At 51.3% G+C, this 26,833-nt stretch overlaps 1 protein-coding gene across 6 annotated transcripts in view; it reads left to right on the forward strand.

Annotated features, from left to right (window-relative positions):
• AGAP1 (ArfGAP with GTPase domain, ankyrin repeat and PH domain 1) overlaps positions 1–26,833 on the forward strand; it is a 515,463-nt gene that overhangs the window by 168,644 nt on the left and 319,986 nt on the right. For 4 of the 6 annotated variants that reach the window (XM_044241902.1, XM_044241903.1, XM_044241904.1 and 1 more), the window contains exons 2-3: positions 2,012–2,070; positions 8,986–9,073. In XM_044241902.1, the coding sequence (XP_044097837.1) occupies positions 2,012–2,070; positions 8,986–9,073 (147 nt within the window). Of the gene's footprint in view, positions 1–2,011; positions 2,071–8,985; positions 9,074–9,183; positions 9,212–9,772; positions 9,785–26,833 lie in introns of those variants that run through there. The other 2 variants (XM_044241900.1, XM_044241905.1) reach the window with 2 other exon arrangements.

The following is a 26,833-nucleotide window of genomic DNA, read 5'->3' on the forward strand; positions in this document are numbered from 1 at the left end:
ATAGTTTGGGGACGCCTGGGGGGCTCTGTGGGTTAAGCATCTGGCTTTGGCTCAGGTCATGATCCCGTGGTCTTGGGATGGAGTCCCGTATTGGGCTCCCTGCTCAGCAGGGAGCCTGCTTCTCCCTCTGCCTCTGCCTGCTGCTCCCCCTGCTTGTGCTCGCATGCTCTCTCTATCTGACAAACGAGTAAGTAAAATCTTTAAAAAAAATACAGGTAAGCCAAAACCCAAAATTCGTGGTGGAAGCGACGCAGTGTCTGACTTCCCTGGGTCACTGGGGTCACCCTGCAGATCATATAAGGCCACGTTCCCATTTTTTCCCCAAGAGAGCCGTTGGTGACAGAAAGTAAGTGTTTTGGCAACTTAATTCGCAGTGCCGTTCACTAGGAAGGATGTTGGTTACCATTGCCTAGTTCCTACCGGGGCTCAGGCTCCCTGCTCACAGCGTCCCTGTTCACTGTTTACAGGTGACATCTTATCTGTGGCAAAGCAGGGGCTGCTGGGCTCACTGAAGAGCGGGTGCGCCTGACAGCCCCCAGCCTGCTGGCTTCAGTGGGGGGCAACAGCTGCCCTTGGTCTTTACTTTCACGAAGGTCTTTCTTCCTGCGTTCCTGCCGACTCCCCTCTGCTCACCAGCTCCACCCGCCAGCCAGCCCCTCGGCGCCCCAGAGCACAAACTCTTTGACATTCAGCACCAGTCTCTTCTGCAGCCAAGGTTTCGAGGTGACCAGACATGTCCGCATCAGCTGTGCCTCTGCCCCGGCTGCTAACAGCCTTCTGTCTTCTCCCAAACCTCTGACCCGTCCTAAGCAGTGGAGTCCTCTGTGCTGGGCATCTCCCATGCCCCTCTACAGGGCCCAGGAGCTCATTTCTGCATCCCCATGGATCGTGCCCGCCTTGCTTCCTTCAGACATGTTATTTGTCCTTCTACGGGATGGCCCCAGTGGAACTGCACGGTCCTGCCCTTTACTTCCATTCCTGCCCCTGTGATCTAGAACATCATGTATTTCTTTGTAAATGATGGGCATTCCTTGACTTCTGTGAATCACTTCACTTCTTCTTGGATATAACGCAGAGTGATGAAATTTCTGAATTTGTGGGAAAGAGATAGAAAGGGAATCCCATTTGGAATGAGAAGTGTTGGCCCTGGGCTGGTTGTGGTGGGAGCAGGTGACCACGTCTTTGTGAGCTTGGCTCCATCTGTTCCTAAGTGCCTAGTACTGGCGGTGTTGTGGGGTCTCCCTGATGAGAAGGGGTGAGCGGGAGGTGTGGGGAATTGGGTCGTGGGGTCATCTGAATTGGGTGGGCCCACCTGACCCACACATATGAGGTGAGCGGCAGAGACGGCCGCCCGGGAAGGGCGGGCACCACGAGCCTGCTGGCTGGGATGGGGCTGGGCTCTGCAGAGCACCTCAAGGTGGCTGGGCGCCCCCTCCCCCATCTTTCTGGCAGGTCTTCCAGTCCTGGCCGCATCTTCAGTGTACCATGTGTGTGTGAGCATCAGAGCTCCACTAAGTCTCCTGAACCATAAGTGGCTGTTGTATGGGGAACATTGGGATTTTCAAAACTCATTCCCTCTGTGACTTTGTTGGTGGAATTTCAGATAAGACTCTCTTAGCAACAAACTGAGAAATCAGAAGTTGACTGACAGCTATGGGGTCAGTTCCCGGGAAGCCAGGGGCCTCCTTGATCGTCCTGCCTACGAATGTGCAGGATCACGAGGCTCCTAGCTCACCCCCTGGACAACACGGGCTGGTGGGGCTCAGGCGGGGATGTCTGAGGTAGGGACGTGGAGTTCCCGAGGCCCCTTGGTGTTGCTGGATGGAGTGTACGTCCTGGTTTAGGAGACAGACCCAGACTTGGGATAGTAATGGGGTAGGAGGAACATGAGGATGGGGGGGTCTCCACCATCCTTGGTGTTTTCCTGGTCTGGGAAGTGGCACTCTGGGGCATTCTGATTGCACTGAAGTGAGTTGTGGTGTCTGACTTTGCTTTACGTCCTGTTTTACAGATGCCTTTGTGAATAGCCAGGAATGGACGTTAAGTCGATCTGTGCCGGAGCTCAAAGTGGTGAGTGGTTCTTTCGGCCTCTGTGGTTGTGGTTCCTGCCCTGCAGGAGGTGGGCCTCTGTAAGGGGTGGGAGGTGGCCTGCGCGCATGCCCAGGCCTGCATTCGAGAGGGCCCGGCTGTCCCTAGGGCCTTGACGTGGGTATATGCCTGGGAAGGACCAGGTGTAGCTGACAGTTTGGGACCGGAGCCCCGAGTATGCCCAGGATGGCCACGCCAGCCAGCCCACCAGCATGGCCCTGTTCATGCCAGGCAGGGTCCGTCCGCCATTTTCTCTCTTGTGTCTGTGCGCTTGTGTGAGAGAGAGACAGAGTCACACATACACGCACAGATGTGTCTGGCTTTATCCTTTGCTGGGATGCCATGGAAGGTTTCTGTGATGAGCTGTCAAGCCTTGGAATTCATCATTTAAAAAACGTGACTGGTCACTTAGCATGGTACATAGTAATAACATAAAAGATTTCGTTTTTATTAAAAAGTTTAAATACTCTTCCAGTGAGATTTTTTAAAGCATCAAATTGCCTTATATAAAAAAATGACTTGGGTCTATTGCAACCACACCCCTGAGCACATCTCCACTGCATGTCTGCTGGCTTAGGGTGGAAAGAAGGGACCAGTATGACTTTTAAGTAAGCGTGTTCTTTGTCATGATGTCAGTGACATTTGGGAGAAATATGTATGTGTGTATTTACATGCATATGTATGCACACACATTTACAGGTGTGTATGTATTTATGCGTGCATCTGTGTGGTGATGTATGTGCTTATATATATGTGTACTATGCATATTTGTGTGTATATATTTATATGCAGAATGTGTATATTTGATGTATGTGTTTACATGTATACGTGTGTATGTGTATATGCATATTTATGGTATGTGCATATGTGTGCCTACACGTGTGTACATTTATATGTATAAGTAGGTATGTATTTATGGTGTGTGTATGCTTACATATATACATGTATAATGCACATACGTGTGTGTATATTTATGTCTGTAGGTGTGCTTGTATATGGTGTGTGTATGTGTGCTGTGTACATATATATATTTATGTGTGTATATGTGTGTATTTCTGTGGTGTGTATAGTTGTGTGTGGTGTGCATACATTGTGTGTACACGTGTTTACACGTGTGCATCGATGTGTGCCATTTGTATATGTGTGTGCACACTTGTGTGTGGCATGTGTGCATTGTTTGTATACATGTGTGCATGTGCATGTACATATTTGTGGTATGTGTGATTGTGTGTATACATGTGTGTACATTGTGTGCAAGTGTGTGCATGTTTGTATGTATACTTGTGTGTGGCGTGTGTGTGTTTTGGGCTGCTCCAGTGGCGCGCCCTGACCATAGGACGCAGGCAGACAGGCTGCCCTTGTTTCCTTCTGCCAGTGACTTGCACACAGGCCTGCTCCGTTCTCCCCAGCCCCCTGCCTATCTCTGTGCGTACACAGCCTTTCCCCTGCATGAGCCCCTTCTCCTGAGGTTTGTGTTGCTCTCTGGCACGTCTGCCAGTAGCCCTCCCCGTCCCCACCCACAGCTGCAGCCTCCGTGGTGTTTTGTGGGTGACCCGGGGTAGGGGCCAGACTTCAGGTTTCTCACCTCTGAGAAGAGGAGATGGAGCCACAAGGAACGTCCAGCTTTGAAGAGAATGTATGTGACTTTGGTCACTAGAAAAAACACATTTTTAAACCTAAGAAATAAAGGATGACGTGGGAAGGGACTCTGGGATCTGCAGGTGTGGTCATCAGGCCCTCCTGTCCTGTCTGACGTGCCCATCCCGCTGCCCTCACCGCGTGTCTTGTCGGGGCTTCCTTCCCGTTTCTCCTCGCTCTTCCTGCCAGAACCCTGACCTTTCTCTGCCAGAACCCTGACCTTTCCCTGCAGCATTGCCAGAGGCTCCGTTCCTCATGGGAGATATGGGGTCTTCTGGTCCTGAGGCCCTGCCCGAAGCCGGCATCTGCACGACGGGCCTCGAGACAGCCACTTCTTTCCTTCGTGTTTTGTGCTGTCCTGGCACAGGACTGATTCTGTCAGGTGGGCACCTTCAGGAAACGCCTGTTGAGAAGGGATAATGAAGATGTGGTCCATACACGCAATGAAATATTACTCAGCCATCAGAAAGAATGAATACCCAGCTTTTGCATCAACATGGATGGTTTGGAGGAGATTATGCTGAGTGAAATAAGTCAAGCAGAGAAAGTCAATTATCCTATGGTTTCACTTACTTGTGCAGCATAAGAAATAGCATGAAGGACATTGGGAGAAGGAAGGGAAAAAGGAAGAGGGAGAAATTGGAGGGGGAGACGAAGCATGAGAGACTCTGAACTCCGGGAAACACACTGAGAGTTTCAGAGGGGAGGGTGATGGGTGAGTCTGGTGATGGGTGTTAAGGAGAGCACGACTGCATGGAGCACTGGGTGTTATATGCAGACAATGAATCATGGAGTAGTACATCAAAAACTAATTACGTACTGTATGGTGTCATAATTTAAAAAAAAAAAAAAGGAAACGCCTGTTGAATGAATGCTACAGAGTTGGCAACACTGTTACTAGGAGCTTTGCGGGAAGATTTACTGGTTGCAGATACGGCCTCAAACTCAAACCGCTGAGGCACCTTTCTGTCCTGCAGTCAGAGCAGAACAGCGGGCGCAGGTTGTGGTGAGGCCGCGGACCACGGCCACTGTGCACGGCGGGTTTTGATTGTGTCACAGGAGCACCTCACTTCCACTGCCCGTGAGCTGCGTCCTGCTGTTAACCCCCATTTCAGGAGGAGGAAGTACCCTCAGCGTCCTGGGAACTCCCCCGCAAGCCGCAGTCAGTGAGTGGCGGAGCTGGGACTTGAACCTGTGCCTGGCGTTCCTGCGTCAGCACTGCTGGCGGAGCTTCCTGCTCCCCGGGAAGTTCCTCTGTCTCGCCGCCCAGGCCGCCAGCTGCTGGCCCCACGCAGCCGCCGAGCGCTTGAAGGGCGGCCAGTGCGGCCGAGGAGCTGAGTATGAAACTTTCATTTAAGTTTAATGAACTGAATTTGAATGAGCCCCAGGAGACCAGGGGCTCCCCTTCTTGACGGTATTCCAGTCTGTGACGGTTGAGTATCCAACCCTGTGATTCGGACCCAAGCTTGGTAGTTTGTCGGGGGTTCCGCCACCAGCCACATGTGCAGACCAGCCATGACTGAAGATGCTCACTACTGAACACTGGTCTTCTGCGGGTATTTCAGAAGCGTGTCATTTTTTGGAGGAATGCTCAGAGGGGTGGGAGGTGAGTCCATGAAGAGGTGGCTTGGATTTGTGTTCCCAAATGTAACCGTCTTCAGGTTTGCACATGTGCCGAAGGGTTGGCCACGTCTCATGGATGCAGAAATGTGGTTCGGCACGCTTTCCGCGGAGGAAGCTGTGTGTCGTGGCCCTGACCTGAGTGTGGATGGATGGACTCCCCGACTGCGGAAGGGCGGGCGGCTCTTCCTCCCTGGCTGCCCCAGCAGGTCCCCCTTCGGCGCCGAGGACTTCTCAGCTTCTGCAGAAAGTGCTCCTTTGTTCCGAGGCAGCCTGTGAGCTGGCATTGTTTGACACCCCACCCCCGAGACAGGTGGCCCCTTAGGTCAGCGCCTTCGGAATCCCCGACTCTGTCGCAAATGCAGTGGGTGCATGACATAATCCCAAGCCTCAAGTGGACTCTTTATGTTTGCGATAAATCTTCTGGAATCTCTTAGAGGAGAAATCTCGGCGTTCGCGTTCTTTCAAGAGTGGTGGGACCATGCCTTATGTTTTCTGAAGGCATGCCGCGATGAGATCATCGGTGACCAGTGGCTCTTGGACCAGGACACCACTCTTGGGCGGAGGGTGCTCGGTGCTGGTGTCTGGGAGAGAAGAGCCACCCTCTACGTCCTGCCTGTAGGGGGAGCCTCGGGTCACAGCCCACGTGTGGGTTTTCACTGAGTTCACTGGGATTTTTACAGACAGCCTTGGCTTCCTTTTCAGCAGACTGCACGCGTAGCAGGTAAGTGGTGAGGTGAGGACGATGGGGAAAGCAGTCTGAAAGGAGAGAGCACTCCTTTCCCCCGTGTGGCGTGAGGATGCGAGCAGGGGCTCTGATGCTTCTTGGCCTCACCCCGAGGACACAGCCTGCAATCCGGGGACTGTGACTGCGTCTGGCCACCGAACGTTGACGGCCCATGTGTGATTTTCCCGACTCTGCTCCCACGTCAGCCTCCCACGAAGCTGGCAGACGATGGACGGGCTGGTTCCATTCTCTCCTTTTTATTCCCAGTAGCTCTCACGGGTCCCAGTGGAGCTTTACAGCCTGAAGAGCATTTCCGTGCCTTATTTTATTCCTCCTTCCAGCTGGCTGGTAGTTTCTGCCAGTCTTTGAGATTAGCATAAGGCCTGTGGGGCTGAATATAAGACGGTCTGTGAGGCGGCCATGCAGAATGGAGCTCAGGCCTTCCCCCGCTACCCTCAGGACTGACGGATTCTCTCCTCCTGAAGGCCCACTTCTCCACAGAGCATTGGTGTGTGCGGAATGGACGCTGCCCATGCAGACACACAGGCCAAGCAGTGTTGGAGTCTGAGCATTTTCCTCCTCAGGAAAGAGAAGCTCTAATCTTAATTAAAAATTTAATTCTGTGGCATACTGGTTTGGATTTTCTCAGCATGAAGCTGACAAACAGCAGGTGCCCTAGAGCAAAAGAATAATTAATAGGTAGAAACTCAGATTATAGAGGCCGCAGGTAAAAGGAAAACATGAGTCCCCCCAGGAAGGGAGATGGCTTTATTTAGGATCTGACCATGTCGCCTGGCGTTGTGCCTCCACAGCAAAGCCTCTGTTTGTACTTGTGCTTGGTCGTTCACGCGTTGGCTCATTAGCATGGCCAGGGCTGGTGGGAGGCTGTCCTTGCTGGGGTGACACTGGGACCCAGAGACAAGGTGACCCCGAGCCTGCCCATTGAGACTCGTCAGCATCGCTGGTCAGACCCATACAGCGATACTGGTAAGATAAAGGTCAAGGGACAGCGTCGTGAGGAGGGCACGAAATGGGGCTTGAGGAGAGGTGCCCAGTTGAGGCTGTGCGTTACAAAGGCTTCTCAGAGGAGGTGACATCTGAACTGCTTGCTGACCCATGAGCAGGAGCAGCATTTCAGGAAGTGATGGATGCGAGAAAGTCCAGGTGTCTGGAGACAGCAAGGCCTCTCAGGACTAGGCAATTTCCAGGAGTCTCTCTGGTACTCCAGGGGTGAGGAGGGGAGCCAGTAGACAGAGAGGCCAGCTAACATCTGCCCTTGTGATCCAGTGGACAGCAGACCTGCCCCAGGATTACTCCCAGGGAGTACGAGGAAAGTACTCCCAAGTACAGGGGCTCAATGGCCGGAAAGGGATGGGATGACTTCCATGTTTCTGGTTTGAGAGGCAGGGTGGGGTGTGGCCCCAGAGATGGATGAACAAACTGGGGGAAGTGATGAAGTCTGGGCATGGTGGGGTCTGAGTACCAGCAGAGATGGTGTGGGGTGCATGCGGAGAACTTAGTGGTTCTCCTGGTAGCGGCTGGAGAGTGAGATTTGGGATCAGTAGCTTACTGGGGGTTGGAGGGATGTGGCCTGGCACACTGGGGGTCAGGCATCTAGAAGAAGCTAGGAGATCTGCAAGGATCCTGTGTAGGCCAAGAGGAAGTTCAGGGAGGAAGCCCAGAGCAGAAAGTTTGAAGAAAGCACAGCTCACCTCCAGCTTCTGGTGGTGGGCTGGGTCAGGAGCAAGAGAAAGGCCAGTGCTCCAAGAAACGTGGTCCTTGCTGACCTCAGGGGCAGCGTCCTTGCAGCCCTTGGCTCAACACTTGAGATCTTAGGGGTCGAGGGCAGGCCTGGGAGGGCACGAGCATGGCTGAGAGCCTGGCTCTGCTGGGAAGGGGACCTGGCTTTCATAGGAGGGGACTTGCGTCCAGAGGCAGGGCTCTTGTTTTGTTTTTCTTACAGAATTGATTTGGGCATCTTGAATGCAGAGAGGAAAGTTCTGGTGGGGAAGGGAAAGGTAAATATACAGAAGGGGGTTCTCCCTGGGCGGCTTGCAGAGGAGGTGGAGGAAGTGAGGTCCCTGGCATAGGCGAAGGAAGGTTTTCAAGGGTCCCCGGCTGGGAGGGTCCAGCCGCCCTCAGGTCCACGGGTCAGGCTGTGGTAAGAGAGCTTTTCCTGAAGAAGGCGCTGCACAGGGGACACTGCCCAGTGGGAGTAAGATGCGACTGGTTCTGGCTGGAGCCTTGGTCCTCCTTGCTCATTTTAACCCAGTCCAGACACCTTTGCCGCCTCCACTGCGGGCCCCTCCCTGCCCTGTGTCCTGGTCCCCCCGCCCGGACCCACGTTCCAGAGAAGCAAGCTTCTCCCTGTCCTCCGCACCCTGCTCCCAGCCCCACTTCCAGCCCCTGCAGCCCCCATGGTTCATCTTCCATATGGCTCTTTTTAGTTGATCTCTCTCTGGGCTCTGGGACCAATGCCGTAGTCTCGGTGGAACATACCAGAACACCCTTCTCATTCCTATAGGAGTCCAGACTGCACCGGGCCCCATGGAACCCCCATGGACCTCGCTCAGGATGGTGAGGGTGTGCGGTCAGTGTCGATGGGCTGACTCACCGTGCGCACTGCCGGTGGTGCCTCTGCCCACGGTGCCAGCAGGACCACAACCAGCGTGTGCTCAGACGGCACTGACGTGCTCAGAGCCTGCGAGACTGGTGAGGACAGGAGGCAGGCAGCTGGGCTCAGGAACCCCTTTGACTTCAGGAGAGTTTGACGAGCCAGGTTTGGTACTTCCTGCCGATGCTTGGGTGTGGTCAGGCTTTGACTTACTGTACATGCTCACTTCTCTCTGTTTGCAGATTGACGAGTAGAGTGACAGAAGGATAATGAACGGTCGTCCGATTCTGTGTTTCAGGGCATCGTGGGTAATTTGGCCAGCGGCAAGTCGGCCCTGGTGCACCGATATCTGACCGGCACGTATGTCCAGGAGGAGTCTCCCGAAGGTATGCTGTCTGCCAGGCTGTCTCAAGCTCCAGAGCGTTTAGTTTATTAGATTTTCCCGTAGCATACTCTGAATCGTGACGATGATGCATCATCACATGTCGAAAAAGAGTAAAATGCCAAGCAGTAAAGATCCTTAGGTATGTTGTTTTTTCCATAGTGTTTTTAGCTAACCGATTATACTTACTTTGGCATTTAGAATGGTAGAGTAGAGTCTTGAAATGCTGTTGAATTTATTTCTTATGTAATAGTCCTGGCGTTTCAAATGTCAGTCCGGTGTCGCCCCCTTTAAATACTGCTCGGACATTCCTCTGATCTGGGTATTGAGTTTTTCCGTAACTTGTATGTACTGTTACGTGGTCCTGGATCAGAGCCTCTCACATGACCACCACATGTTTGAGTACATCCCCCCATATATTGTATTATGAACATGTAAGAATCATTTTGCATGAGAGTAAGAGATTTCTTTTGCCATTAGGGTTTTGCTTCTTCAGTTAACATATTCATATTTTGTTTTTTGCTTTAAGTGAAATTATGGTAGCGGTAGGAAGCCACACAGTCCCTGTGTCTTTAATCAATGTAGAGTTCACAGGCGGCTTTCTGAATGATATTTTCTCTCCATGTAACCTTTTACAATCCAACTCTGAGACACTGAATTTCTGGTTCCTTCTTTTTCTTACTGGCTGTTCCATTCTTTGCAGATATGGATGCAGGTAACTATACGTTTCCTTCATGGCAGCGCTTGTCTTGTTTGAAGAGAGAGGACAGGCTCGACTTGGCACTGTAGTGTTCCTTCCCTCCTCGTTCTGTGTGCCATTGATTCTGTTTCATTTTATCCTTTTGTTTAAGTTACACATTTCACCCTGTTTTGTCCCTTAGATGTGTTCTTAGAAACAGTCCTGAGTAGCTTCTCATGTTCCCTGTAACACCTGTTCTAGTATTTAACTCTTGTCCTGGAGACCGTGTAACCATTCCGAAGAGCACGGAAGGCTGGCGTTCTGGGGCTCTCTGGGGGCTCGGCCGTCATTCTGCAGGGTCTTGCAACCCTGCCCTCAACGCCTCGTGGTGGTCACCTCAGGGAAAGGTCCGCTTTTTCGTTATCCACATGGACATGAAGGTGTAGGGAGTTCAGACACACAGGCTTCTAGCTGGGAGTTGAAGAGAAGCCCGCGTATCTGATGGACGGAGAATGTATACAGATGCTAGGGAAAGTACCATCTGGACAGGGGTTGGGGGAGAGGTAGTCCTGGGTCTTTCTGACGTCTTCTCTGGGACCTGTGCCTGGGCTGTGCTGGTGTTGCGTCTGTTCCTCGGTGTCTGAGCGTGGATTTTAGCCATAGTCCTTTGGATTCCACTGAGGGGGCCTGAGCTCTTTTCTTGGGCTTTCTGCGTCTTTGTTGGGGTTAGGGATTATTGATGAGGCCAGCTGTTGAGGGACGGGCTAACCTGACCTCCCACGATCGCCTCTTGGAGTGAATCTGCACGCATTCTTGGGGGTCGCTGGTGACAGGGTCTGGGCCCCTGGTTTTCTGCCAGTGCTTGGGCTCCTCCTGTGCTCAGTTCGGCGTCCAGTGTAGTCAGCGTGGGAGCCCCCGAGTCATGGACGCTGGTTCTGCCCCACGCGGCGCTGTGTTGTTGTTATGTGGCTTTTGCTGGTTTCCCATGTGCTGTTTTGGGTCTGTTCCATCACATTTGGGGCTGTGGCTTCTTTTCAAGGGACCCTTATATTTTGATGCGCATGAAGGCATTTTTCTTGAATGTTCATACTTCAGATAAAAATTATACTTAGTGGAATGACTCAAACGGTGGTCTCTGATGAACCCCCCTTCTTTGATTGTTTAACACATTTTACTCTATTGAAATTTCATGGCAGTGCATACAGTTTTAAAAATACACCATTTTACAGAGTAGAAGCATGCATGAGCACACCAAAGGACATCCCTTTCCTCATCTGCAAAAAGTCTCATTCCCCACAGTGGGGCTTGTGCCCAATGTGTCCTGGATCAGGGGAAAGACCATCCATGATCTTTTCTCTCTACTTTCAAGGACAGGCCACCTGCCTGTCCTCTCATGTGTGACTCAGGTCAGAGTAGGGCCCCCAGGTGAGCCTGAGTAGACGTGCATCGGGGCCTCTGGCTGCAGAAGGAACTGGGCAGGTGCCGCTGTGTGTTTGGGAACCCCATACCCCCTCCTCTAGAATCTTTGCTTCCCAGGGGCTGTCCACGCCTGCCTTCCTGGAACCAGGCAGGTGGCCACGTCCTTGCCTCGTTGGGAGGCCGGGGCACTGACTCCCACTTCCTGTCCCCTGGCCTGGGCGAGTCTCGTAGCAGCAGGAGAATCCGTTTGTTTCAGAAAGGCCATGAATGACGGAAGCCTCGCTTTCTCACTGTCTGGCCACACTGGAGTTCTTTCTGGAACTGGAACTCTGCCAGGGATCCTGCAGCTGGAAAAAGTGATCTTGGTTGTTGTCGAATGTGAATGACATTGACGTATTAGATATGCTTACTTCATTGAGAAGCCTTCCATCCAGAATGTTCTGGATTTGGAGTATACCAAATCTCTGCCCAGGTTTGTGTGCCCATGCGGGCGGCACGAGAAGCTGATCACAGCTCAGCCCCACCTGTGAGTACCTGCGAGACAGAGGGTCAGGTTAGGGGGCAGCAAGCTGAGGATGGATGTCTCCAGTGCCACCCTGGGGGGAGGGCCCGTCCTGCAAGCTGTGCGGCCCTTCACTTCTTCTAACTCATCCTCCTTCCCTCCAGCAGCTGTTGGAGTGACCTGCTGGCTGCCCCCAGCCGCGCGTGGCAGTGACTTCAGGCACCAGCTTGCTGCTGCGGGTGGCCGTGAAATCAGCCAGTGTGCATGGCTCACTGGAGCTCTCCTGTCCTCTCAGGGTTGTCTTGATTTCCTTAGCATGCAAATGTCCTTTAGTGCCACTCTGACCCGCCGCCGTGCGACCTTCACATTGCTGGCCTTTTTCGGTGGGGACAGCTTTCTCTTTGCAGGAGAGTTCTCTCTTCTGCAGAAACCAGTGCGGGATGACCCGGACTTTTGGCCGAATGTACTTTTCATCAGATGGGTTGTAGCTGGGTCTCCGAGGAGAACAGCTGCTGTGTTTGAAACGGCTGATAGGTTCTCACGGATACTCCTGTAGCAGAGGGTTGACAAACACGATTTCAGTGATTTTAAAGGTGCAGTTTAAATGAGGGATGGATTTAAATATTATGTGTGTTTTTTAATGAGTAAATGAGCAATGCAAAAGTGGGTAACTCAGAGGGGAGCCAGTGATTCCGTCCAAGTCATCTGAGGAATGAAATTTCTGTGCAAATACCCATTCAATTCTGTGTGTGTGTGTGTGTGTGCATGCGTGTCAGTTCTAGGGCTGTCATAGCACGTGACCACAGACAGCATGCTGTCACCGTGCTGGAGACCTGAAGCCCTGCAGGACGGTGTTGACCAGGTGCATTCCTCTTGGACGCTCTGACCACTGGTCTGTTCTCACGCGGTGTTCTTCCAATGGCCTTGTGTCCGTGTCCGATGGCACTCTTCTTATGGGGCTGGTGGTCCCTGGATGTAGGGCCCACCCTGGTCTCGTCTGACCTCATCTTTGTCACCTCTGCAAAGACCCTGTTTCCAGAGGAGGACACATCACAGGTGTTAGGGGCGAGGACTCGAACTTCTCTGTCACGGGAGGGAATCCCCCCACCAGCGCTGCTCCATGTGTGATGCACACCTGGTTTTGAAGCAGAAGCTGCACCTGGCATGGTTGTCCGCTCCCTGCGGTGGGGGGGTTGGGACAGACCGTGAGCTGCCCTACTGTCGCTGGAGGTGCTCACTGCTGGTGTCCTGGAGCTCTGCAGAGAGGAGATGAGCTTGCCTGTGACCATCACACCTTTGATGGGGATTTCACAGCTGTCACTCACTGTCTGTAAGGAGAAGCAGCGCGATCCATGCCTTGTTATTGGCGCTCATTAGAATTGTGAACGATTTTGACCATGTTGTCTGAGTGTCCACCTCACGTCCACGCTTCACATTCACGGTGCACCCTCCCACCGTGCCCCCCTCTTGGGTTTTCACTCTGTCCCCCTCAAAATCAAGAAAAAGAGAAAAGAAAGGAAACACGGATGTCCAGTCTCTGCGGGAACATGATGGACACCTGCCCTGAGCCGTGGTGCTCCTTGAGGACTGGGAGGTGATGGACTGTGGTGTTGTCGAGAGACTTCGAGCTTTAGAACGGGGTCAGTGCCCCGAGACCCTGTCTCTGTGACATCCCTCTGTTCTTCCTCTTCTCTCTCGTGGGCCTTGCTGAACTGTGCAGAGAGCTCGGGCGAAGAATCTAGAGCCTGGAGGAGCTCACACCGGGTAGCTGCCATGGTGGTAGTGCAGGGCAAGGGCCCAGGGGCTCCCCAGGATGAGACTCCAATGTCCCGTGGATTGAGGGGAAGATTTTAAAGTCAGTGGTGGTGAGCTTAAGAATGTCCACAGACCTTTTCTCCTGTGTTTATAAAACTAACTGCTCTTAGCTAATTTTCCAAGGAACTGTGGGGACAAAATGGGGAGAAAGGTGCCAGGCTGCCCCGTTCCTGGCTGCCCCTGTCCCTTGTGGGTGGAGAGTTCTGTGGTCATGGCTCCTGGCAGGAGCAAGGGCCTGCTGGCAGTGAGGTCCCTGCAGGCTGCCATCCCTCCCCTGGTCTTGCCGTCGGCACCGCCAGCAGCGGTTTCCCAGCAGATGCGTCTGTCTTGGGGTGGGAGGTGGTTCTCAGGAGCACATGGGTCTGAAATATTTTTTTTAATGAATGTTTGCTTAGTTGCTTAGAAACAAACCATGTGGTAAACACTTAGCCATATTTTTTGGGACACATGAAGTGCATTTGAGCTGTCAGCCCCTGAAACCCTTTCCAAATCAAATAAACTTAAAAAAATTTTTTGTCAGCTACCACTGCTCAACAGATGTTAGGGCTTACTTCTAAACACGTCCTCTTGTGCTGTTTAAAGTCCTGATGAAAAAAAATCTGTAAACTCTAATAAAAGTTGAGTAGTTTTGAAATCCAGCCTTTTAAGTATTTTAACACAATTTTGCCATGTTACTTGTAACTGAGTGATTATGAGTACATGATAATTTTTTAATGAGGATTATCTGTAAACCTTGAGGTTACGAGCAGCCTGCTGGTAGTTTGGTTTAATAGATCAGGCACAAGTCTGGTCTTTTTCACGTTCTCTGATCCTTTCAAATCCGTCTCTGGCCATGGAACGTCACTGACCTCTCGCTTCCTTCCCCCTGCTCTTCACTCTGTCCTCTCGTACGTAAGCCACGTAGAGGGCCAGGTGATACTGCCCAGAATAGGGGAGGGATCCTGAAACTATCCCTAGAGCCACAAAGAAACCATGAAAGAGCGCGTTCTGCTTTGTTTTGAACAAGGAAAAGAAGGCTGTAAAGTAAGAATGAGGAGGTCGTCATGTTTTTGGCGTTGACAGAGCTGGCAGGACAAAATGTGTTTTTGAGTTGGTCGTTTGGAACTCAGAACACATCTTCCCATGTTGTTACAATTAGGTCAACAAGAAACTGAGGGCGTACTGTGAACCGGGTACCTTCCAGAAAAGAGAATAACCTTCTGTTGAGATAACTCAAGTTCAAGGCCGTGATTCACACCTGGCCAAAGGAGACAGTGAGCACTCGGAGGAGGGCTTGCTGGCTTCTGCCAGGAAGAGCGCCAGGTTCCCCCTGCAGCCCACAAATGCTCCCTCTGGCCATGTGATGCAGAGCCCCCAAATAGCACGGTGTTGACACAGCTGTTGCTTTCCCAAGACCTCTCGGGACATCACACATTGCTACAAAACCATTTCTTTAATAGGAAAAAGGAGATGAGGGTCCAGAAAGTTTCACCTTTGCAATTATAGGTCACTTTTTCCTGGAGAAGTTTTAATACCAAAGGTGTGTTTTAGAGCTTCAATTGTGCGACCTCTGTATTGCAAATGGAAAAGTGGTCATTGGAGAGTCCCCTGGTCCGTTGCTGCATCTGTCCCTGTGTCTGGCCTTGATTCTGTCATTTTGTTGGCAGCTGGCTCCCGTCTCAGGCAGTCTGAATGGCAGGAGAGCCGTCTACCACTGGCCCTGCAGCGGTCTGCTCGGATCTGGCTTCTGACCTGGAAGCCACAGGGTACACATGCAGTGTGTCAGCCTAGACTGTAGGTGTCCGCCTTCAAGGAGTTTACGTAGAAAAGCAGGGATTTATGTAACTCGTGTGTGGGGAGCAGCTAAGAGGAAGGATTTCATCTAGGAAGACTTGCTGATCCACGTAAGCTCCCGAGGAATGGTCTCTCCCATTTCTTGCCTCAGTGGGCTTTCTGCTCAGCGAGATCTCCTCACTTGGTGGCAGGCATTTCATTGGTGATCCTTAGTGTTCCCGGGAAATGGGGAGGAGAGTTGACCATTTCTGTAGCTCCAGCAGAAGATCAGACATCCGTCTGGTTGCCTGGCTGCGGTCCCGTGCTCTTCTGTATCGTCACTGACGGGGGCTCGTGATGCAGAGCTCTTCCGTGACACTCAGACCCGCTGTCTGGCCTTATGCCCTGAGGACCCGCCCTGGCAGTGCCCCGGGTACCGTTTGAACTCACCCCTGTGCTGCTGCCACCAAATCACTCTGGCTTCCACTGCCCTGCTTTGGCTGTGGACCTTGGACTTCTCAGGCATGTTTTCCTTCTTGATTTTCAAGGACAGCAAACTTCGGAATGTTATGCATTTGTTTGGATCTGAAAGTATCAGTTCACAAAACTTTTTCTGCATCTCCCTCCCCACTGTTGTCTTAACTCACCACCCCTTCCTCCTGCTCAGGCTGCTTTACTGGTTCTAGGACGTGGGAGACCTCAGATGCATGTGACCATGCCTTCGCTAGGTGAGAGGTTTTCTGTGGAAGGCAGCACAGAAAGGAAGAAATACTGGGCTGAGGCCAGCCTTGGGGTGAAGAGAGGAGAGGGTGAGGGGCACACCATGCCTGGTGCAGAGGGGAGGGTGCAGGGAGGAAGGCATGGGTTACTGTGTGGCTGTGGGTCAAGGTGGAGAGACTGACATTCCGGAGGAGGCTGGGTATCATTTGAATGGATGGAGCTCACCTGGCAGGTATGGCTGATGAGAGATGCAGCGGTTGACATTGTCTGCAGAAAATGTTACCTCCCGGGAGACCATGCTTACTGGACCGAGAACTCCCAAGTGCCAACTCTCCTTTGGGGTCATGGACTCCGAGGACCAGGACTTGGTGATGAGGGAGGTCAAAGTTAGCAGAGGTGAAATAGGCCAAGTGGCAAAACTACATGGGAGAATCCTTGGTCAAATGACAGTGCCCGGGTCTGTGACTGTGCAGGAGTCCCCTGTCTCCAGCCTGAGGGCAGGACGTCTGCAGGTACTAGCCGTTCCAGTCTCACTGGATGAGAAGGCTCGCCCAGTCCTGTATGTGCGTGTGCGTGCTTGCACATGGGTAGACCATGCAGATCTACCACTGATCCTGCGGATGACGGTTTCATAGCATCCACGTGAATTCTCTGGTGACTGACCCAGGCCAGAAGTAAAAGCCAGAGTTGACTTCAGTGTCGTGTTCCATGCATCCTGGGTGGCTTCCTGGAGTCGGTGTGTTGGGAGACTCTGAGGGAGGGTCTAGTCTGGGCGGAATATGAAGTGTGATGAGTAGGCAGCAGAGGCCTGTGTTCTGCTCACACGGCCCCGTGGAGCAGCATGTGTGGCCGGCATTTGTTACCCTTTTCCCGAGACCCATTTTTTCAAAGCTGTCTTACTTATTTTTAAAAAATAACATCAGGGACAAAAGAAGAAAACAGCACTTGCTCTTTGAGGGCTGCTTGAGTAGTGGATGGCGTGGAGAGAGTGGGGGAGGGGGGCACAGACCCGAAGGGCTCGCAGCATGCTCTTGTCTCTCCCCGGGGCTGGGGGCGCGGGGAGTGGGCCTGGACTGGTGTGGGGGGCATGGGGGGCATGTGGGGGAACTGTCTAAAACCACGTGCCCTGTAACCGCGTAGCATGGCAGGGGGGCAGGTCAGCTGTTCTGTGCGTCTTCCTTGCAGTCCAGGGAAGAAAGAGGCCTTGTTGGGGCAGGGGGATGGCTACTGTAGACATGCTCTGACAGAGTTGGGGTTCCGGCCTCTGACGGGATGTGGGGACAAGGAGGAGTCCTCGGACAACCTCTGGAGGTTGGAATGGATTCACATCCCGACAGAAGGAACTGCAGGAACCTGTTGACCTCCACGCCCTCTACAGCCCCGTCAGGGGTTCTGGCTGCTCGTTAGTTCTGAGAAACACTGGCCACAGAGTGTGTTTGTGCTGTCTGGGCACTGGGCCCTGTGCCCTGGCGTGCCCTCCAGCTTGGGCAGGCGCCCGCCATGCACCAGGGAGCGATGCAGTCTGATCTTGTTCCAGAATGTTCCAGATGCAGAAGCTTCCTGTGCCATGTGCAGGGTCAGGTTTAGCTGGAGAGGCAGTGACACACAGGCATGCATGCGCGTCCGTGCGCACACACCACACACACACACACACACACACACACACCCGTGAGGACACCCCAGGGGCAGTGTGTCTCCTGCCCGCACTTTGCAGGCTCGGAGCTGTGCAGCTCACGCTCTGCGCTCTCCTCAGGTGTGCTCGCCGACCAAAGCTCCCTCTAGGATGGGGACAGAGACCTAGAGACAAAACCCGGATTCCTTCCAGTAAAGTAAATACACTGTTTCCACAGGACTGGAACAGTTACAGCGAGTCTCTAGAGGGAAGGCCGAAAACTGTAATGTGCAGGCATTGGCATGAGAAATGTCAAAGGGGAGACTGGGTCCAGCAGTGCCTGCCCTGCTCGGGCTGTGACTGTCCATGAGCTGGAAGAGTCACTGCATTTTGAAACATTTGTAAAAGTAAATAAACCAACCAAGAGGCACCCAGGGGGAAAGAAGAATATGGCCCATGGTGCTTAAACTATTTATTACTTGGTCCTTTAGTGACAGTTTACAGACCCCACGCTACAGTGTGTAGAAATGGCATCAGCTCGTTAAAATGGATAGGATTTTTTGGTTTCTCCGTAGGGTTGGATCTAACAGTGAGCAGCCTTTTTTAATTTCTTAAAGCAGATACCTGATTTACACTCAGGGAATAGTGAGTGAGCAGTTATTTATTTATTTATTTTTTGAGAGAGAGTGAGTGAGAATGAGTTGGGGCAGAGAAGCAGAGGGGGAGAGCGAACCTCAAGCAGGGTTACCCGCTCAGCGTGGAGCCTGATGTGGGGCTCTATCCAGTGACGCTGAGTTCAAGACTAAGCTGAAATCAAGAGCTGTACACTTAGCCAGCTGAGCCACCCAGGCGCCCCATGAGTGAGTAGTTCTGAAAGCCATTACTTTTCCATTTTGATTCTAGGTTTGCGTATTTAAAAATAGAGTTTGTGCAACAGATTATTTTTTTAATGGGAAGTTACTTTCACGTGGATTGCGTTAGTTGAGTCCCCATGAATCTGGGGACTGAGGGACCACTCGCCAGCATGCCAGTAGCTGCGTAACCCGGCGTCCGGCTTCGGTTTGGAGCTTGTGGTCATGCACCCACTACCATTCTGGGGCTCTGGCCCTGACACCTGGGTCAGGCTGCAGGTAGTGTCACTGGTCGGGGAAGCCTTGTTTCAGTATTCTGCATGAGCCAGGTTCTTGGACCCCAGTTTGCAAAGCTCTTCGCAAGTTTACCTTTTTTGGTGCTTAAAATAAATGTGCAGAATACTAAATAAAACAACCATAAGTGTGTTCTTTTCCCCCGAAGAAACTAGTCCGAGACTAAGTATATTTCATTAAGTTCACCACACAAGTTATTTCAGGGATGGCAGTAGGTGCTGGAATGTTCAAGTCCAGCCACCGTCGTGGGCACTGGAATGTTTTCAATAAACAGTTCACTGATTTGGTTATGAATCAGATTTTACTGAGCAGGGGCCACCATTATGTGACTGTTTCCTCGAGAATGCAGTTCTGGGACTGCCCCCCTCCCCCCATCCACTCAGTGGGTTCTGGGGGCAGGTTCTGTGCCTACTCTCGGTACCCTCCCTATCCCGCCCGCCCCATCCGACACCAGGCCTGGCTCTTCTCCTCCTGCCCGCTGCCCTTGAAAACAAGCTGCATTCGGGCAGAGCTTCTGCCCCTTCCCCTCTGTCCCAGCACCAGCACTCTGGGTGGCTGGAGCAGGGCTTGCCAAACACGTGATTGGTGGTTCGGAAGGCCACGGTTAGGCGGACCCCAGTGCCAAATTGGCAGGAAGCACTTGGGAAAGGCTCACAGGTAGCAGCTCTCTCGCCTGTGCTGGGAAGAGCCAGATGGTGTCACCGGAGTGCAGATCAGATGCATTCTACCCTTTACTGGTGTGGAAGCCCTGCTGGTGGTGAGGAGCACGCCTCGGGCTTGGGTAAGTGTGGAGAGGCTGTCAGCAGAGACTGGAGAACCTTCTCCTTGGAGCGGTTTAAGAAGCACTGTGGAAGCCTTGCTATCTCATGAGTTGTTTTGACCTGGTCTCCTGGATCTTCCAGAACATGGGGAATTAGGACCAAATGTTAGGCAAACTCTTGGTTTTCATGTAGGAATGGGGGAAGTGTTTTTTGCCTTCTGGTTGCATCCTCCTGGATGTGCTCCCATGTCACTGCCTTTGCAAGTGGAAACTCTCCCGCTAAGTGTGAGTTTGCATTTGGAAATCGCAAAATCGTCCTTGTAACGGAGCAGTGTCTAGCTGTCTGCCAGGCACCTGTGATGTTTAAGGACCCGATGGGGAGTTGATGTGGGACAGCTCCTGCCTGCTCACCTTGGTCACTTGAGTCAGGTGCTGTGATTTACCTGAGTTTTCACATAAGGAAATGAATGCACCAGGAAGCACAGGTACCACTGAGGTTTGGGCCAGGGGTTAACGTTGGTAGGTGTGAACCCAGGGTTGACGTTGGTGGGTGTGAGCGCAGAACTTACCCTTGGCCGGTAGGGCTGTGTCTCTTCCCCTTCACTGCTGCCTGGAAGCACCACCACCCAGAGTTACAACTTGACAGATCATTAGCTGGGCTCCAGCACCTGGAAGGGCCTTGGGCGGTCATGCGGTCTGAGTGCTGGGCTCTGCTGCTGACTGCGGGGGTCTTGAGCCCTGGTACAGCTGCCAAGTTATTAGGGAGAATACTGAGTTCTGCGGGAAAGTGTAAGTGAGCTTTGAGGCTTTGAGTTCTAGCTTCGCAGAACAGTGTTAACAGGAAAATTCTGAGTGTATGGAAGCATGAGGAAGCCTTGGCTCCTGATCCCAGAGGTGGGACCCACACTGAGAGGCCTGGGTGGGAAGCCATTCGCATGCAGAGGTCTCTTTCTGGACGGCGTTCCCCTTATTTCAGGGGGAACCCCTGGACACCTTGGGGCTCTGTGGCCTTCTTGCCAGCCTGCCTTCTGGCATTGATGACAACACAGAGGATGTGTTATTCTTTGCAGTTGCTCTATTAAAGATAATTTTGGGGGGGATAATAGTATTTGAAGCAATTTTTGGGGGTGGGGGAAACTCATGAAACTTAATGAGAATGATATTGGGTCTATCAGTGGATGTTGAAAATTGGAGATTGGCTTGGATAAATCAGTCTACATACTTGCCCAGAGTTGCTGGGTTTATTTTAGTCTTAAAAAGAGATGATTTGGGGGCACCTAGGTAACTCAGAAGGTTAAGCGCCTTCCTTGGACTCAGGTCATGATGGATCGAGTCCCGCATCGGGCTCCCTGCTCAGTGGGAAGCCACTTCCCCCTCTGCCTTCCACTCTGCCTGCTTGTGCACGCATGTTCTCTCTCTCTCTCTCTGTCTCTCAAACAAATAAAATATTTAATTAAAAAAATGATTTGGAGGCGAGAACTCTCAGTAGGATTTATGTATTAAACTGCTGGTTTGCATATTCCTCAGTAAGATGTGAAGAAATCCTGACTATTGAGCAACAAGCCACTTCCTCGGCTGTTTCGTTTTCCAGCTTCTGTTGGAGCAGCCGTTTCCTCCCGCAGGCCTCTGGGACATCACAGTGCTCTCCACGGGCCATGCTCAGTGCTCCGGAGAGGTAGCCCCAAAGCTCTTTTGGGAACAGGGCCTGAGGTTCTTGGGTTCCAGTGTTCCAGTGTTATGTCTGCCTTTCTGTCCAGCTGGTTTTGGGTTTTGTTGACTGGATGTCAGGAAACCTGAACTGCATGAATGACACTTAAAAATATATATATATATATATAATCAGCCTGTTTGCTATTTCAAGGTACCCTTCCATGAAATAGGTCCACAAGGTGGCAGTATCGTAGCCAATGAGGTTTATCCGAGGCGCGATTATTGCTAATTGAAATAGGTCCACAAGTGTGGAAGTAAAAGGAATGGCTGGACTTTCATAACTTTGTGTTGCGTTAATGAAAGAGCTGCTCTCCTTTCATGGAATTGTTCAGACAGGGGCCCCCCGAGTTGTGGTAAGCACTCAACGCACCATGACATCCCGAAGTTAGCGTGTGAACCAATTACTATTGCCCCACTGACCGACACACAGAAAGCTGCCCCCATACACGTGCCTGGCTTGTCGGCCTTGAGAACATGGGGCATGTCCTGTAGCCAGGTACTTGTCTGCATAGATTGTGGCTGGATTTCAGGTGCAGACGCTCACAGGACAAGGGTTTTCAAAAGTCAAGTTCAAAGCCGCCTCTCTGCTAATATTCCAGAAGGTGGGTTTCTGCATTTACGTAGGAGTTTACCTGACGTGGCCAAATCCACGTGTTCTGGGTCTCATTCAGTGCATCACTTACTTGGTTCATTGTCACCTATGGTTCACTCACCCAACCAGTTATCTGTATTTAAAATGCTCGAATCAACCATTTTTAAAAGCCTTGAAGCCTCGCTGGAGGAAAGTTCTTTTGAGTAGCTTCGAAACCCTGCTGCCTGATAAGAAACCCCACTGTTGGTGGCGGGAGCTGTTTCCACCAGGGTCTCTGTTTTCTCTCCTTTAAAGTGGTTGAGAGTGTGTGTCACTGTTTCCTGGAACATCGTGTAGTCTTTTGATCTGCAGATTCAGATCTCTCTGCATTTCTGGAAAATTCCTTTGTATTTTCTCTCTCAAGAGGCTTGTCTTTCTTCAGGGGGGTTTGTTGTCAGCGACCCTGTTTACCCCCCACCCCGTCAGCCTCAACTGTCGTCCTGTCCACTAACTCCTGCCTCAGGTTTGTCTCCGTCTTTCTGATCTCACCAGCTGTTTGTTTCAAGCCGTCCCTCTGGGTCAGACTCTCAGCTTGGAGCATTGTCTCCTCTGTTCCTGTTTTTCAAATTTTACTCATTTGTTCCAGAAGGTCGCTGTGGTTCTCCTTTCTCGGGGTTTGCACTTCATCTCCTATCTGAGATTCTCATCACTGGCATTCTTGTTGTTTGGAAAGCCTGTTCTTAAATTGCATTAGAGAGGAAAGCGCTTGTAAGGGATTTCCTTCTGCTTTTAGAGTTTAGTTTTCTTCTCTGTTGGCTCCTGTGTTCTTCGTGTGCTCCCTTCCTCTCTCCCTTCTTGCCTCTTACCGCTGCATCAGCTCACGGTGTCCTTACCATTTCTCTGCAGCATACCTCCTCTGTGGGCATCTGCCCACACCTTCTCTCTGACGAGACTGCTGCTGTCTTGACTCTGCTCTGGGGTCCCTCCGGGGTCGGCCACCAGCACTAGCTGGGGCCACCAAGGAGGCTCCTCTCGCTCATCCTGAGTCCGGTAGAGGCTGTGGAGAGCCCCCTGCCATCTGGTTTCCTGCAGGAGACAATAGCCCCGGTCTTGAGTGTCCTGGAGCAGAGGGCTGGACCGCTCCGCTCACGCTGCTGTTCTCCAGCCCCCAGCCATGCACGCAGATTCCCTGCAAGGATGTGCTTGGGCCACAGGACCAGGCTGGATGTTCTTTTCCTGGAGAATGACAGTCCAAATGCATCATCATGCCCTACCCATCCCTGTCCTCTGCCCTCCGAGGGAACCGGCCCCCAACCACAGGGATCTGCTTTTTGTCACAGTCTGGGCTCTGTTTCTCCTGTGAATTTGAGAATGCCCAATTATGGGGTTCCTTTCATTTATGGGGTGGGGGTTGGAATACAGATTGTCATTCCCCATTCTGGCATTTTCTTTGCCTCCAGAGGGTCGAGGATAAGGCTCTGCTGCCTCTACCCTCTTTCCTTCCACCCTTTGGGGGCCGTTGTTAACCCCAGGGGGTGTGATTAGGGGCCCCCCGTCCAGTCCTGGAGTCTTCTTTTTATCCAAAGCCCACCGTGTTTGAGGATTTAGTCGGTGAAGCTTAATTCCTTTTCTCAGTGGATGATCAATTTTCTTCCTCCTGCTGTTTACTTTCCCTCCTTTGTTTTATTAGGAATAAAGGAAAGGAAATTGAATGATAGTGAAGTTCATTTCTGCCATCTTAACCTGGAACTTTGACTTCTCTCTCGATCTTTGTTATTTTACTTAGATCTGGGTGAAGTGAACTCATTAGAGTCCTCGGGCTGCTGGAGAAAATAGCATGTTGAACCCTCATCTCACCGAGTCGTAACCCTGAGTGCTTCACCCGTGGGAGCACTTCGAGGTCGCTGCACATTAATCCTCTTTGCTGGTACAGTCTTACAGTTGTTACTGTTCCGGTTGGGTGTTTTTTTTTTTTTTTAAAACAATGTAAGTTTAAAAAAAAATTGGCAAAGGAGATGAAGTCTGACTCTGTTAAATTTTGTAAACTAATACATTACCGATGAGACTTTTTTCCCAGTGAAAAAAATAGTATGTGGTCCAAAATTCCTTTTAAATGTCACAATAGAGAACGTCTCCAAAACCTCTTTATTAATAAGTTATCAACTTTGGTATTTTTGTCAGACTTAAAAGGGCAAAATTCAAAAGTTTCTGGCACATTCACAATTAATTTTTTTATATTCTCCTAGGGAAAAATGAATTCATAGTTTTTATTCAATGTATCCCTCTCATTCCATTTGCCTTAAATACTTAGGAAACAATAACATTTGCAGATACTCCGTTTTATCTAGTGGTTATGTGGAGAAGAACATTTTGGGCAAATGTTAGAAGGGTTCTCATGGCCAGCATCGCGCAGGGAGCGTAGGAGGCCCAGTCCCTGATGGATGTCCCCGCCTGAGCCACGGCTCGTGATCGCTGCCCGGTCCCGAGGCCAGCTTGCCCCCACGGGAAGCAGCGGGCCCAGCCACAGCTCCATCAGCTGCTAGGACAGTGCCCCTCCCCTCTTACAGAAAAAGGAAATCATATGCTGTACAAACGTAAATTGAAACTCAAAAATAATTTTCATCCTTTGCCAGAGCATGAAAAAGTAAAGATGAAAGTCCACAGTTTAAAAAAAAGGAAACAAAATGATAAGCAGGTTTCTTTTTAGTGATGATTTTGGAGCTGTGAGCAGAGCAAGGAAGAGGCTGGGTTCTCAGTTGGCCCCGTGGGTGCTAGGAACTTGCCCGAAGGCTGTGAGGCTCATCTGTGGACAGGGCGGCATCATGTGCACCTGTCCCAGCAGAGTCCCCTCAGGAGAAAGAGGGCAGGGATCCGTGGGCACATCTGGGTTTGTGTCTCCTTCCTGCAGCGTGCTGGTGAGGGGGTTTCGGTCAGCGCCTGACCTTCTCTTCCTCCCCAGGAGACGGGGATGTCAGTGATGATGTTTGCCTCATCGGGTATCGTGAGCAACAGCAGAGAGCATGTGGGGAGAACAGCGCTTTGTGAGCTCTCAAGGGTTCTAGGTCTGTTATTGGCCTTGTCTTCTCTTGCTCAGAGAAATGTTATCGATATATTAGTAGCTTTCAGTCCTATTCACCAAAACGATAGAAACAAATGTCAAACATCTGTTGCAGTGCTCACTCCCAAGAAAGCTTTTTTCAAAGGAAAATTAATTTGCTTTTTTCTCCTTAAAGCAGAATGACAGGGACGCCTGGGTGGCTCAGTTGGTTAGGCAGCTGCCTTCGGCTCGGGTCATGATCCCAGCGTCCTGGGATCGAGTCCCACATCGGGCTCCTTGCTTGGCGGGGAGCCTGCTTCTCCCTCTGCCTCTGCCTGCCACTCTGTCTGCCTGTGCTCACTCTCGCTCCTCTCTCTGACAAATAAATAAATAAAATCTTTAAAAAAAAAAAAAGGGCAGAATGACAACACAGATGAGAGCTTAGCCCTCCATGTGGGGATCGCCGTCCACAGTGGGTCGATCCCACCAACTGTGAGCCATGACAAGGAACGCACTTATTCTACTTAACCCAGCATCCTGACTTTAGAACTGGTTCCCAGGAGTGAGACCGAGACTCAGGATAGTAACCTCGACACCTTTAGAGTGTCTGATTATGGTTGGATGGTCAGAGACATTCTCCAGTCTTGCTGGAAGCTCCTTAGAAACCAGAACTGCCTTCTTCCCGGGTGTGCCGTTCACAACACCTGCATGTCAGCGTCCCTGTTCTCGTTAGGCACACCCAGGTCCGCCGGGTCCGCCTTTTACCTGATTTTGGGGGAGAAATGAAGACTTCGACTCCCTTCAGAATGCAAGCTCAAGTGCACACAAAGGTCAACAGGGGAGTTTCCTGGGAAGCCGGAAAACTTGCCTTTGGCTGAGCTAGAAGTTGCACATGAGGCTGAGTTTAGGCAGCAGAGCAGCCTGTCTGTCTGTCTGTCTGCTGAGCGCCGAGTGTGATGCTCTTCCCCTCTGCTGGCCGCAGCGTGTCTTTGGAAGGAACTCACATAAGCTGAGAGGGACATCCATCTTCCATTCCCACAGGGATGTCATCCCGGGCTCTGGGCCCTGGTGCTAGGGTCGAGCCAGCGCGCTTGCAGCTGCATGTGGGCCCCATGGCCCTGGGGTCCGCACACCCCTGCCTGCTGTGCCCACCGCACCCCTGTACACAGGTGTGCTGGGCCAGCCAGTGCTGACGGTTTCCAAGACGAGGTCAGGTATGGGGACACTTTCTAAAAGTAAAATCATCCCAGTAGTAATTTAATATTACGTAATAATAGCTGGCAGAGAAGGCTGAACGCCAGTCATGTAACAAATTTACATGTTGGCCACGGGGAAGACTGGGCACTGTGGGCTAGGAACACAAAGTTGGGGAGAATAGACCTGCAGGAAAACCATTGGAATTTGGATAATAAAATAGGCATCAAAAAACACTACATGAAAAGTGCGGTTGGATGCAGAGTTTGGGGGTGTCCTCTTAAATCTAAGGTAGGCAAATACCTAATGCTCAGGATGGACTGGACGCTTGCTTTGAAGTCCTGAGCCATGGCCCCCTCTGAAGCCAGGCCAGCTTGGCACTTCACAGGCTGTCCTCCTGAGACTCTCCCCTTTGCATTTCTAAACTGCAGAAAATGAATTTTAAAGTCGTATTTTATTTACGTGCCAGACTGTGTTTCTTCAGGACCCAGCAGCCCCATTCCAGTGGAGCCCGCTGGTGGTCCGTGGGACTTTATTTATATATAAGTCTTCTTAATCTCTTTCTTTCTTCTCACACGCTGGATGCTTCAGTATCTGGCCAAATTTTATTTAATTATTAAATCTTTGGGGTTCTTGGCAAATCCATAGGTGTATTTAATTTTTTACCTGTTGTGTGTATAGTACCAGAAAAATCACATAAGCCAATTATAGGTGTCTAATATTAGTAATTATAAGATAATGAAAAAACATGCTAATTATATACCTTGAGGGGAAACGTTAAGTGATTTTAAAATTGGGAGGGGCCTTTAGCGGTGGGAGAAAGGATCACCCCTCCTTTTAGAGATGAT

Source organism: Neovison vison, chromosome 3 (genome assembly GCF_020171115.1).
Source record: "Neovison vison isolate M4711 chromosome 3, ASM_NN_V1, whole genome shotgun sequence".
Classification (NCBI taxonomy): Eukaryota; Metazoa; Chordata; class Mammalia; order Carnivora; family Mustelidae; genus Neogale; species Neogale vison.